This window comes from Geotrypetes seraphini, chromosome 14, assembly GCF_902459505.1.
Source record: "Geotrypetes seraphini chromosome 14, aGeoSer1.1, whole genome shotgun sequence".
Lineage (NCBI taxonomy): Eukaryota > Metazoa > Chordata > Amphibia > Gymnophiona > Dermophiidae > Geotrypetes > Geotrypetes seraphini.
This window is the reverse complement of record NC_047097.1, coordinates 29,954,270-29,968,799: the sequence shown is the minus strand read 5'-3', so window position 1 is coordinate 29,968,799 and position 14,530 is coordinate 29,954,270. Positions and strand designations below refer to the sequence as shown.

At 41.2% G+C, this 14,530-nt stretch overlaps 2 protein-coding genes across 5 annotated transcripts in view; one reads left to right on the top strand and one right to left on the bottom strand.

The window, feature by feature from the left end:
* The window catches only part of FANCI (FA complementation group I), a 134,526-nt gene that overhangs the window by 12,354 nt on the left and 107,642 nt on the right, over positions 1 to 14,530 (top strand). For 3 of the 4 annotated variants that reach the window (XM_033921059.1, XM_033921057.1, XM_033921058.1), the window contains exons 7-12: positions 2,931 to 2,972; positions 3,152 to 3,275; positions 9,609 to 9,694; positions 12,445 to 12,577; positions 12,880 to 12,972; positions 13,863 to 13,999. In XM_033921059.1, coding sequence (XP_033776950.1) covers positions 2,931 to 2,972; positions 3,152 to 3,275; positions 9,609 to 9,694; positions 12,445 to 12,577; positions 12,880 to 12,972; positions 13,863 to 13,999 — 615 coding nt within the window. The remainder of the gene's footprint in view (positions 1 to 2,930; positions 2,973 to 3,151; positions 3,276 to 9,608; positions 9,695 to 12,444; positions 12,578 to 12,879; positions 12,973 to 13,862; positions 14,000 to 14,530) is intronic. The other variant, XM_033921060.1, reaches the window with a different exon arrangement.
* WDR93 (WD repeat domain 93) overlaps positions 1 to 14,530 on the bottom strand; it is a 384,961-nt gene that overhangs the window by 337,499 nt on the left and 32,932 nt on the right. The window lies entirely within an intron of this gene.

The following is a 14,530-nucleotide window of genomic DNA, read 5'->3' as shown; positions in this document are numbered from 1 at the left end:
TAAATGTAAAAAGTCAAATTACTGTTGCTCTCTACATATATTCGGCTACCTCCCACTCATTCAGATTACATCCCTCACCCCTTTTACTCATGTACACAACCCTATTTCTTCTCAAAAGATTCTTCTCATCACCCATTCAGGTTCACCTCCACCCCCACCCCTCGCTGACTGCTCTTTCTCTTCATCTGTCTTTGACTCATCAACCAGAGGTTGTGGTAAGAAAGGTTAACGTAGCTGGTTTTAAGAAAGATTTGGACAATTTCCTGGAGGAAAAGTCCATAGTCTGTTATTGAGAAAGACATGAGGAAGCCACTGCTTGCCCTGGATCGGTAGCATGGAATGTTGCTACTCCTTGGGTTTTGGCCAGGTACTAGTGACCCAGTAAGGCTATTCTTTTCTATACTTGTATTTGCTCTATTTCAAGACACTATCAATTAAGACCATATGTCCAAGCTGTTTAATTAGCAAATTAATGAAACTAAACTAAACCTTAAGCTTATATACTGCATCTTCTCTATAAATATAGAGCTCGACGCGGTTTACAAAAATTAAAAGGGAAGTACAGTGGGAGTTGTGAGATGGATGACAGGAGCCTATGGGAGACTTTTACAGGTTGTGAGACCTATTCCTATATTTTGATGAAATTGTTAGTCATGGGTTTGTGCAAACTGGTTTCAGTTCAGATGCTGAGATGCTAATGTGTGGCATGTGAGTGTGTAGATTTCTATAGACTCCGCCAAATTCGTTCCTTGTCGCAATATCTTTGTTCTAAATCATTAAATATTCTTATACATTCATTAATAATTTCCAAATTGGATTATTGCAATGCACTTTTTAAGGGAATTGCACAAAATGAAATAAAACGGTTACAAATAATACAAAATACTGCCATTAAATTAATAACAAAAAAAAAAAAATTTGATCATGTAACGCCGCTTCTTAAGAACGCCCACTGGCTTCCAGTAACCCATAGAATAACATATAAAATATGTCTATTGACTTTTAAAGCAATGTTGTTTAAAACTCCTGCTTTTATCTATAAAACCCTGATTCCCTATTCCACAAATAGAGTTTTGCGATCTAACGAACAGCATTTACTGACAATTCCATCTCTTAAAATTATAAATACTAGAAGACAATTCATCTTTTCTGTTACTGCTCCACAAATGTGGAACTCCTTGCCAATCTTCCTAAGAAAAGAGCACGATATTGATAAATTTAAGATTAATTTAAAAACGTTCCTTTTCAAAGACGCTTTTGATTAATAACTTTTAATCTGGAACACAATGATTCAATATTTAAAGAAAATAAATTCCTACCTTATGTTTTTGCCCAACCTCCTTTTAATTATATTTTGTAGTTCTTATCCCTTTTTTCCCTAAATTCATGTCATGTTTTTTTGTCTCTTTTACATTTATTTTTACTATTATGTATAATTAATGTTTTAATTTTTGTTTTTAAGATTGTAATATTAACTAACTCTATTTATATATATGTATGTTCATCGCTTTGAAAAATGACAAAGCGATTAATCAAAAATTTTAATAAACTTGAAACTTGAAACTTGCTGTGAACAGTTTTTCAAGGGCACTAACCAGTGCTGGAAAAGACAATGAACAGGGCTGAAAGGAAAATGCAAGTCAGCAAAAACACTCCATCCGGGAACCTAAGAACTGATAACGTGATGCTGTACCCGTGTGAAGAATGGAAACATCAGGTCCTCCGTTTTGAAGGCAGGCTCAGTGGGCCCGCCCTAAACTCTAGGGACTGTTTTGGCATGTCCCTAGAATTCAGAACCACTAGATACATTGCACTAGAAAAAAAATTAGGCTCTTGCCTTTATAATCTTTCTTGCAGATGTGTCTAGTGGTCCTGAAGTCCCTCCTGTTATTGGGCTTCGCCTGCTTTCTGCCTTAAGATTAGTCTGAATTTGGATAATTCTCTCTCTCTCTAGGATGAACTGAGAGAATAAAAAAAAAGAAAGGAAAACACTCAAACTATAGTCTGGTTTAAGTCTCTGCTTGATAGCGGAGATGTGCGAGTAACTATGAGCTCTATATAAGATTAATGCAGGTTGTACATAGTTTTGCTATCTGTTTTGACCATTTACTTGAATGTTATAATGCTTATTGATATGTTTTTTACACAGCAGACCAGAGTTGTAGTGTCAGGGATTTTTTGCCGTTTCTCTCCTTCCAGTTATGTCTGTGTCATTACAGTGCTACATGATTGCTTTTGTGCACACTGAGGGGGCAGGAGCAGTTTCCTGGGAAGGAGGTGGAGTATAAAAGATGATTGACAGCATTCTGCAAGCAACTTTCGGGTTTAGATGCATAACCCTTGCGTTCAGGACCGCTAGACACATCTACAAGAAAGAAGATAAGAGAGAACAGAATATTTCTTTTGGTTAAATGCTGACAGATCTTTTGATCTTGTCAACATAACGATGGTGGATCTGGTCTTCAGATCTGCTACTGCTTCATAACTGTCCTACCACCGATTTGAGCTAACTTTAAATGAGGGATTTAACCAGTTCCAGATAATGTTAAATAGCAGAAATAACACTGACCTTATGAAAGTTGCTGTGAACTCTATGCTGGCACTAAAGGTCTTTCCTCTGAGCAGGCATGCTGCAGAAGCCTTGGCCACTGGCAAAAAGTAAAAAAAATGCTATTGGCCAACAAAAATAGATATTACTAGTTAGATGTATAGCATTGGTGCACTCTTTGTTTTTAAATTAAGTTCAAATTTTAGAGAGCTATGGTCATATTTAAGAGTTGTTATATAGAATATGCATCTGGGGTGGTTTTCTAAATCAATAACATATGGTTGAGTGATTGTCTCTGTAATTAGTGTGCTTCAGAATCAAATATAAAGAAGTCAGTATTTCTCATGTGCTCAGTCATTCTACTGTGATTTTTATTCCCTAGGTGGGATCCACATTGTGTGATTCACCTCACGTCAATGTTTAGGTAAGTAGATTTCTTTCTTTTGTTGATAAATACTTCCCTTTGTTTTTGTAATAGGCTTAAAAAGAGGCTATCAACATTATGGAACCATTGCTGTAAGAAACAACAAGGAAATTTTTAAGCCAAGCCAGACTTAGCCAAAATAAGATTGATGGACGTGTTCTGTGTATTTATCCCTACAGAGATGTTCCACTAAGCACAGAAGAACTGCAGTTTGTTGTAGAAAAAGTTGTGAGAATGTTTGCTAAGCTAGATCTGCAAGAAATACCCCCCCTGGTGTACCAGCTGTTATTGCTTTCTGCTAAGGTAAAATAAAAAGTCTATATGTAATTTGGTTATTTTGCTCTGAAACTAAAATGTGATCTCAGTGTTATAAGATAGTTTCAGGTCAATGAGAGATTTCTCATTTCACCACTATCGCTGCTCACACTTACACCTGCAAAGGTTATTTTACAGCCTTGGCCTGGCAGCTTAGCAGCAGGGTTTTATATGCTGCCATATTAAGGGCTTGAGTTTGATTCTCAGGTCAGATGCGGCAGTGGATATTGTAGAAGTCTTGTTCATAGTACATGGGATGGGACAGTGGTGACACCTAGTGATTGGATTTAGGGTTCATGATTGCAGGATTCCAGAAAGAGCCTGAGTACATAACCCCTAACTGAAGACTGCCATTGCAGTGACTGGAGTGAGTAAAGAGATGGGCATAATTAGTTTTTTTATTCACACTGTACCTTACTGTTAGGGTGCAAAAAGAAAACACATATTGGAATTGGAGGCTGATTTTGATTATGCTGGAAACCCAAGCACAGATGGAGACTGAGAACTGCTATTTTGAAAGAATCACCTATAATTAAAGGCCAACCAAATTTCAATTTTGGTTTTGGATTCGGCACTGGTTCAAGTGGTAGATGCCTAGATTGCTTCTACCAGACATGGGCCCAGATCACATTGGACTAGTGCAGGGGTGTCAAACTCAGGCCCGCATGGGTCTCAAACTCAGGCAAAGCAGTCAGTTATGGATTTAAAGCACCTGCAAAAATGCCAAGGTACCCAGGTTCTTCGGTCACAGAAAGGAATGTTGATTATTAAACAAGATGAAATCGATGGGTTTGGGTGAGAAACTAACTGCATGGGTCAGTGATTGGCTGAATGGAAGACTTCAGAGGGTGGTGGTCAACGGCACCATCTCTGAGACATCGGAAGTGACTAGCGGAGTGCCGCAGGGCTCGGTCCTGGGACCATCCCTTTTCAACATATTCATAGGGGACTTGACCCGGGGGCTTCAGGGTAAAGTAGCACTGTTTGCCGACGATGCCAAACTGTGTAACATAGTAAGTGAAAGCAACCTCCAGGATAGTATGACACAAGATCTGATCACGTTGGAAAACTGGTCCTCGACATGGCAGCTAGGCTTCAACGCTAAAAAATGTAAGGTCATGCATCTCGGCAGTGGAAATCCAGGCAGAACATACTCCTTGAATGGAGAAACGCTAGCTAGGACTTCAGAGGAACGGAACTTGGGGGTAATTATCAGTGCAGACATGAAGGCTGCCAAACAAGTAGAGAAGGCCTCATCAAAGGCAAGGCAAATGATGGGATGTATCAATAGAAGCTTCGTCAGCCGTAAACCTGAAGTCATAATGCCACTCTACAGAACCATGGTGAGACCCCATCTGGAATACTGTGTGCAATTCTGGAGGCCACATTACTGGAAAAATGTGCTTCGAGCTGAGTCGGTCCAACAGATGGCCACTAGGATGGTCGCGGGGCTCAAGGGTCTCTCATACGAAGAAAGACTGGGCAAACTGCAGCTCTATACCCTAGAGGAGCGCAGGGAAAGGGGTGACATTTAAGTACGTCATGGGTCGTGTCGAGGTGGAAAACGATATATTCTTTCCCAAGGGACCCTCGGTCACAAGAGGGCACCCGCTCAAACTCAGAGGAGGGAAATTTAGTGGTGACACCAGGAAGTATTTCTTCACAGAAAGGGTGGTAGATAACTGGAACAGACTTCCGGTGCAGGTGATCAAGGCCACCAGCGTGCTCGACTTTAAGAATAAATGGGACATCCACGTGGGATCCCTACAAGGGTTGAGTTAAGGAACTAGGTCATTAGCATTCAGACTTAATGGGGTGGGTCAATAGAGTGGGCAGACTTGATGGGCTGTAGCCCTTTTCTGCCGTCATCTTTCTATGTTTCTATGATTAGTAGGGACATATGAATTGGCAGCGAGACAGTCTGTTGTATGCATTTCAGTCATGGACTTTAGAGGGTTGGGTGATTCAGTGGGTAGAGAACTACCCAGGTTCATTGTCATGATGCTGGATTGTCCAAGGAGGCTGTCATATGAGGCTCTTATGAGACTGCAGATAGGAGATATACCTGCCTTTTTCAAGGATGAAAGGACTTCTGCTTCTGGGTCTGATTCAAATGCCAGACTCGTCTCTGTTCTGTCTTATGGCATTGCTGTTAAGCAGGTGAGGGTCTGGAAGAGAGGATACTTCAGTGAATCTAAATAAATAAGAATATTGACCCTATTGCATTCTAGAAAAAAGTTTGTCTTCTGTCAGAGTGTGGAGGGCTTTTGGGGAAGAAACTTAGGAACACTTCCAAAAAATGGCAAACGGTAGAACATGCATGGTCTTTTCTCAAGAACACGGTGAGCGAGGCGCAAAATCTGTATATCCCCAGATTCAGAAAGGGGTGCAAAGAGAGTCGAACAAAAGACCCGGCGTGGATAACTAAAACAGTGAAGGAAGCGATAGGCAATAAGAAAAATTCATTCAGGAAATAGAAAAAGGACAAAACTGAGGAGAACTGGAAAGAGCACAGGAAGTATCAAAAAGAATGTCATCGAGTGGTTCGAAAAGCCAAAAGAGAGTATGAAGAGAGGCTAGCCAGGGAAGCATGAAATTTCAAACCGTTCTTTAGATATGTTAAAGGGAAGCAACCGGCTAGGGAGGAGGTGGGACCACTGGACGACGGAGACAGGAAGGGAGTGGTGAAGGAGGAGAAAGAAGTGGCAGAAAGACTTAACATGTTCTTTTCGTCTGTATTTACAAACGAAGACACATCCAACATACCTGAGCAATTCTTCAATGGAAATCAAGCAGAAAAATTAACATCCATGGAAGTGAGCCTTGAAGATGTACGCAGGCAGATAGAAAAACTAAAAACTGACAAATCCCCGGGTCTGGACGGAATCCATTCAAGGGTTCTGAAGGAATTAAAGGAGGAGATAGCGGAACTACTGCAGCAAATATGCAATCTATCCCTGAAAACAGGCATGATCCCGGAGGACTGGAAGATAGCCAATGTTAGAAAAGGATCTTTAAAAAGGGATCAAGAGGTGACCTTGGAAACTACAGACTGGTGAGTCTGACCTCGGTTATGGGGAAAATGACGGAAGCACTGATAAAAGAAAACATCGATGAACATTTTGAAAGAAACGAACTTCTGATAACCAGCAAACATGGTTTCTGCAAGAGGAAATCGTGCGTAACAAACTTATTGCACTTCTTCGAAGGAATTAACAAACGGATGGACAAAGGAGACCCCATAGACATCATATATCTAGATTACCAAAAAGCCTTTGACAAGGTGCCCCATGAACGCCTACTCCGGAAACTGAAGAACCATGGGGTGGAAGGAGAGACGTACATAGATCGATCGGAAACTGTTTGGCAGGTAGGAAACAGAGGGTAGGAGTGAAGGGCCACTACTCGGACTGGAGGAGGGTCACGAGGGGGGTCCCGCAGGGCTTGGTGCTCGGGCCGCTGCTATTTAATATATTCATAAATGATCTAGAAACAGGGACGAAGTGCGAGATAATAAAATTTGCGGATGACATCAAACTATTTAGTGGAGCTCGGACTAAAGAGGACTGTGAAGAATTGCAACAAACTAGGGGAATGGGCGATGAGATGGCAGATGAAGTTCCAATGTTGAGAAATGTAAAGTATTACATGTGGGAAACGGAAACCCGAGGTACAACTATACGATAGGAGGGATGTTATTAAATGAGAGTACCCAAGAAAGGGACTTGGGGGTAATGGTGGACATGACAATGAAGCCGACGGCACAGTGTGCAGCGACCGCTAAGAAGGGAAACAGAATGCTAGATATAATCAAGAAGGGTATTACAACCAGAATGAAAGAAGTTATCCTGCCATTGTATCGGGCGATGGTGCATCCACGTCTGGAGTACTGCATCCAATATTGGTCACCATACCTTAAGAAGGACATGGCGTTACTCGAGAGGGTTCAGAGGAGAGCAACGCATCTGAGAAAGGGGATGGAAAACCTTTCATATGCTGAGAGATTGGAGAAACTGGGTCTCTTTTCCCTGGAGAAGAGGAGACTTGGAGGGGATATGATAGAGACTTATAAGATCATGAAGGGCGTAGAGAGGGACAGATTCTTCAAACTTTCGAATAATAAAAGAACTAGAGGGCATTCAGAAAAGGGGACAGATTCAAAACGAATGCTAGAAAGTTCTTTACCCAACGTATGGTGGACACCTGGAATGCACTTCCAGAGAGCGTAATAGGGCAGAGTAAAGTACTGGGGTTCAAGAAAGGAATGGACAATTTCCTGCCGGAAAAGGGGATAGAGGTGTATAGATAGAGGATTACTGCACAGGTCCTGGACCTGTTGGGCCGCCGCGTGAGCGGATTGCTGGGCACGATGGACCTCAGGTTTGACCCAGCAGAGGCATTACTTATGTTCTTAAGTTCACAGGGCAGACAGGAAAAAATGCTTCAGTACCTGAATGTAAACCACTTAGGTTATAAGTGGTATATAAATACTTAAATAAATAAATAAATCTTTGAGGTGATGTCATCAAACAAGTGGTTATCAAACTCCATTTGCTGTTAGGAAGAGTGTAAATGCATGTATCTGAATTAGTCTGGAGGAAAAAAGTAGCGGGTAAGATCTTTCTCCTTTGTAAGTAATTTTATCCCAGGACAAGCAAGCAGCATATTCTCACTGATGGGCGACAGCACCAACGTAGGCGCGCGGTCCCTCAGTTTCTTAGTTTCCACAGAGCTAAGAAGTTGCGTTTCAACGGCTGTTGAAAATTTTTCATTTCGCTGCCTTCCTGCTCTCGCAGTTTACTGATTTTTTGTCAGTTTCTTCTTTTCTTTCATTGATAAGTTCATACTTTAAAAAAAAAAAAACAACCCAAAAAACCAAGTATACTTTATTTTTTTCTTTACCGTTGTTGGTTTGGCCTACTGGGGCCTTATGGATCGCCATTTTGTTTTCTCCCCTCTGCATGGCTCTTGTCCCGGGATGGTTTTTCCTGCCCAATTTTCCTCCACGCAGTTGTTTAGTTGTGGAACTTGTCTTCATCGACATCCTTCTGCTATTTTAACAATGTCGGGTCCTCGGCCTTGCCGTTTTTTCTTCCCTTGCTTTTTTCCTCTTCAGCGCATTTTCATGTGTATTCTCCAGAACCAGTTTCCTGTCGATGCCGCCAGGAATCCGGCACCAGTCAACGCCAGTGATCCGGTACCCAGCGTACTTCCGGCACCGCCTGTGATGCTTCTTCTTTTGGTTTTTCCTTATTTCTCTCTTTTCTTTTGGTTTTTCCTTATATTGGTTAGTTTCATCCCTGCTAGCAGCTTCATCCTTATCAGTCTTTCATCAAGCCACGTTCACAGTATCTTCTACTGTTTTCATTTCACTCAGTCAGTTCTTCTGTCTGTGTTGTTTCCTGCACCTCGTTTTTCCTATGAGGTTTCTGGCTTGATATGTTTTGTCTTATAAGCTAAGCGTTTTTTGTCCTCCTGGTTATGCAGGTCGGAGCCGCAGTGTTTTTATCCCAACCTTTTCTTTTGATTCAACTCAGTTTGGATTTTCACTTGGCTTATTGCCTTCCTCTCATTCTTCTTTACTCAGACTAGCCTGGTACGGGGATATTGTGTCCTAGTCCCCAAGTTTGAATTCTGGCAGCTTTTGTTGTTTTCCTTATAGTTACATTACAGAGGAACTCTATACAGCTGCCTCCTGGTCCTCAGTTCATTCCTTTACTTCTCACTATTGCCTATTTTTTTCTCCAGACAAGATGGGTGCGTCGGCCATTATGTTTTTCAATTGTATTTCTTTGGCCAACTCTCCCACCATACCATCTCTGTTAGCTTGGAGGTCACCCATCAGTGAGAATATGCTGCCTGCTTGTCCTGGGATAAAGCACAGTTACTTACCATAACAGGTGTTATCCAGGGACAGCAGGCAGATATTCTCACAACCCACCCACCTTCTCGGGTTGGCTTCTTAGCTGGCTTATCTTAACTGAAGGACCACTCACCTACATCGGGCGGGAAGGCACTCACGTATGCGAGGTGCGGGCGTCAAGAACTTTTTTCAAGTTCTTGAAGTGTCTGTACCGGAGCTCTGTCGGTGCCGTCACCCATCAGTAAGAATATCTTCCTACTGTCCCTAGATAACACCTGTTACGGTAAGTAATTGTGCTTCATGTTCCTGGGTGGGAAGGAGATATCTTGGATTCATCTATCACTCAGCTACAAATTGGTCATATAATTTGGTTTAGCTTGAGAGAACACAGTTCAGGTCAGATATAGATAAACCTTGAAAGGGTGGAGCACTACCCTGCTTTCTTGTCTCTTTTCCAGGGATGCAATATTAATATTTTAGAAGGCATCATTGCATTTTTCAATGAGATGGATCAGCAGCAGAAAAGAGACGATGTGGATACTGAGTAAGGACTGGATGTCTTGATGGTTTTTGTTATATTTCTCCATTTATGTTGAAAAAGACAATGGTCTATAGAGTTCAACTCTCCTCATATTGAGGGTAATTTTATAATCAAGAAATGATACCATCTACATTAATCCCGCTGCCAAATACTGTACTAAAAAGGAGGAAAGGCCTCAGAAAATAAGGGGTCTTATATGAGTACTTATTGTTATAATTTAGCCCTTCATACAGTCATTGGCATAAAAACCTCCTTCCCTATCATTCAAACACACATTTATTATAAAAATAAATACATAAATATATATTATATATATATTTTAATTTATGTATTTAGGCTTTTCCTAGAAAAAGCTTGTTGCAGGTTCTTTAGCCCTCTAGCAGCCTGTTGTAATCAATGTTGTCAGCAAAAAGCTGCGCACACATCAATTCATACCAAACAGTACAGAGATGTAGAGGACTTACCTTATTTCTAATCGTGCTGCATCCACAACTCTCTGCCCAGTGCAAATGCTTATGTCCATGCTCTCATCAGTCTAAAACGCCGTTCTACAAGGTCATTTTTACACCTGTGTTCTTTTCACAGTCCAGAGCGTCATTTTTACCGAATCGACACTGCCAGTGTTTCGTAGCACTTACTTAAAGCCGCTGCATCAGGATTTTATCATGTGGGCTCCTCAACAGTTGTTTATTCACAGCTTCTAGCCACTCCCGTTTACACAGACTTCTGTGCTCAAGCGCTGATCATGGAAGTCTGTTTAAATGGGAGTGGCTAGAAGCCATGAATAAATAACTGTGGAGGAACATAAGAAGCGCCATCTCCGGATCAGACCTTCGGTCCATCAAGTCCGGCGATCCGCACACGCGGAGGCCCTGCTAGGTATTCACCTGGCTTATTTTATAGCCAACCATATCTTTATATGCCTCTCTCAAGGAGATATGCATCTAGTTTGCTTTTGAAGCCTAGGACTGTCGATTCCGCAATAATCTCCCCTGGGAGAGTATTCCAGATGTCAACCACTCTCTGTGTGAAGCAGAACTTCCTGACATTAGTCCTGAACTTGCCCCCCCTTAGCTTCATTTCATGTCCTCTTGTCCGTGTCAAATTGGACATTGTAAATAATCTTCTCTGCTCTATTTTGTCAATTCCTTTCAGTATTTTGAAGGTCTCGATCATATCCCCACGCAGTCTCCTTTTCTCAAGGGAGAACAATCCCAGTGTTTTAAGTCGATCCTCATATTCCAGTTTCTCCATACCCTTCACTAGTTTAGTTGCTCGTCTCTGCACACTCTCCAGCAGTTTTATATCCTTCTTTAGGTAGGGAGACCAATGTTGGACGCAGTATTCCAAGTGGGGTCTGACCATTGCCCTATAAAGCGGCATTATAACTTTCTCCGATCTACTCGAGATTCCTTTCTTTATCATGCCCAACATTCTATTTGCCTTATTTGCCGCTGCCGCGCATTGTGCCGACGGCTTCAGGGTCCTATCTATCAGTACACCCAGATCCCTTTCTTGTTCACTTTTCCCCAGAGTTGCACCTGACATTCTGTACTCGTATTCCTTATTTTTACTGCCTAAATGCATTACCTTGCATTTCTCCACGTTGAACTTCATCTGCCATTTCTCCGCCCATTTTTCTAACCGACCCAAATCGCTCTGGAGTTCCTCACTGTCCTCCTGCGATCTGATTGCCCGGCAGAGTTTTGTGTCGTCTGCAAACTTGATGATCTCACTGGATGTTCCGTTTTCCAGGTCATTGATATAAATATTAAAAAGGATCGGCCCAAGTACCGAGCCCTGGGGCACACCACTAGTCACTCTCTCCCAGTCGGAGATGATAAAATCCTGATGAAGCGGCTTTAAGTAAGTGCTGTGAAATGTTGGCCGTGTCGATTCAGTGAAAATGGTTCTCTGGACTATGAAGAGAGCAGGAGTATCAAGATGACCGTGTGAGAATGGCGTTTTGGACTGTAATGAGAGCATGGACATAAGGATTTGCACTTGCCCATGTAAATTTGAATAGTGGTCACTTTATAATGCTATATTTATGTATATGTGGACACATTACAAATGTAAATGACCTCTTATAAAATACCAGTGTAAAACAATGTGTCATTACATGATGGTGTGCGCTTTGCTGATAAGTTTGTATAGGGATAGAGAGCTTGGATAGAGGTTACATATATCATGTGTAGATGTTGTTAATCTTTGCATATACTTAAAAATTATAGGCACAGACATTTATATCTGCTACAGGGTAGGTTTAATGTTCATGTCTGCAATATAGATGTGATTTCTGCCACTTTGGAGGATTTTGTAAAGATATGTCTTTATAAAGTTGACCTAAAATAGATGCCTGACATCAGGCTTACACTAGGTACCCTTTATTTATTTTGCCTTCATTGTGTTAATTGTATCATCTATAGCAGGGTTGCCCAAGTCCGGTCCTCGAGATCTACTGGCAGGCCAGGTTTTCTGGATATCCGCAATGAACATGCATGAGAGAGATTTGCATACCAAGAAGGCAGTGCAAGCAAATCTCTCTCATGCATATTCATTGCGGATATCCAGAAAACCTGGCCTGCCAGTAGATCTCGAGGACCGGACTTGGGCAGCCCTGATCTATAGAATTTGTTATCTGACTTTCTCATCATGCTACTATCATTTGAAATGTATTGCTTAGTATCCATCTAATCTCTCAAGGTGTTTTGAGTTGATTGTAATACATAGGTTTCCATGAAAAACTTCAGGTCAATGGAACTGGAAGCAGCTGCTGTGCCCCAAGATCAGCTCCGGCATGTGGAGGGAACCATTATTCTGCATATCATTTTTGCTATTAAACTTAATCAAGATCTCGGCCGGGAATTACTTAAATACTTAAAGGTAGAACAGATATAATGCATCTCTTTGTACTCTTAATGGCTGTAGAACAAATTCATGTGATCATACTAGTCGACCTGCAGGATAAAACCCAAATTAAAATTGGAAGTTTGATTGCATGCCTGAACTGTTGCCTGCATAATGGATCCTGATAAAGGACCTGCTGAGGTGCTTGTAACCTGTGAGTGGAGTTGGCCTCCCAAATTGAGGAGAAAAATTTCTCTAATGTTATGTTTTTTTACCCATGAAGTATGTGTATGCTGTTTTTGATTTGGCTTTTAACTGATGAAAGATTTTTTTCCTAGCTGGGCCAACAGAGTGACACTAGCAAGATAATTTGTCCTTTCAGCATTGCTCTTCTGCTGTCAGTAGCAAGGATTCACCGATTTGAGGAGCAGGTACTTAACACTTTCAGACAGTCTTCATTATCATATGACATTTCAATGATGCATTTCTTTGAGTGGGAGTGGGATCAAACTAGCTGCAATATGAGTCCAGATAGAAGTAGCAAACATTTTAAAATGCTCTTCTTTAAACCTAGAGAGGCTCGCTTTTAAGCCTTTTAGTAAAACACCTTAGGGTTGGAAGGTTTTAGTTGATACGTGTGCCAGTTTCTGGATTTTTTTTTGTTAGTGGCTGATAACTATATAGCGGCTTTTGCAGACTGTAAGTTTTAAGGCATTTGCCTAGAGCCTAACGGTTTAGAGGGGCCTTCTCATATGTGCTATTTCAATGGCTCCAAAGGCAGATCTTTTCCCTGGTAAGTCAGCATCTTGCAAAAAAGAAGACTGGGGGGAGGGGGGACCAGAATCTTCACTGCTTTTAGTGTTCTCTCTTTCCTACCCTCTGTGGATTGTTCTCCAGTTGGCAGGAAGAGTTGTCAAGCACTGCAGTCCTCAATGCAGAATTCTGAATTATGTTTACCCTTGCTTAGTTGTGGAGTGAGTGCTTATGGTGGGCACCTAATTAATTCATAAGTATATCACACCTCTCCCTTGTGAAGCTGTATGATGGACTAGCTTAGGGATCCTTTTACAAAGCTGTGGTAGAGGTTTGTACTGCGAGGTAACTGCTCTGACTCTCATAGAAATCCTATGGGTGTCGGAGCATTTACCTTGCTGGCCCACAGTAGAAACCTCTACTGCAGCTTTGTAAAAGCCAGCATTAATACAACTATATTCTGTATTGCAGTTTTAAATTAATTATTGGAAGAAGGGAGAACATATTTGAAAGAAATACTTCTAATTATAAACATTTTTAATGTAGTGTTTGTGTTCTTCGTCTGTAGGTATTTGATTTCCTGAAAATATTGATATTTAAAAGTATTAGAGATCTCCATTTCCAGCAGAACTCAAAGTTCCTTCAGGATTTGGTTCCTCAGCTGTGTTCAGTTTCTGCAATGACTCTGGAGATTGTGAAGAATAGGTAACTAGCCAAGATAAAGCTCTTGCCCCCTATCGTCTTGCTCTTTGTTGTAGGATTTTACTGTACCTCTGCTATGAGATACTGTAAAATTATTAGAATCATTTTTGTTCCATTGATTCAAGAGCCCCCCTTAGTAAATTACACACAAACATATGTGATAATCACTTAGAACATCTAAAGGACATATAACTATTGGGAAACATTAAAATGAAATTTAAGTCTAGAACAAACAGAATTATATTGAAATGAAAGCATTTTTAAAAAAGAAGTACTAACTATCTTTCCTTCTTGTCTATCAGATCAGTCTAAATGTACAGATTATGCCTGTTCACTGCCCAACCATAAAGGCATTGTGCACCCTTTTCCTCCTCAGTATTCTCTGTCTTTAGCAGATGATAGATGACTGACTCGTATAGCTGAAGACAGAGTTTGCCAAATTGACCAGCGAGTCCCTTTCCCCTCCCTGAAGTTCCTGTCATGGTCTTTGCTTAAATGTGCTGTGGATAGTGCTCCAGTTCTTCTCTTCCCCTT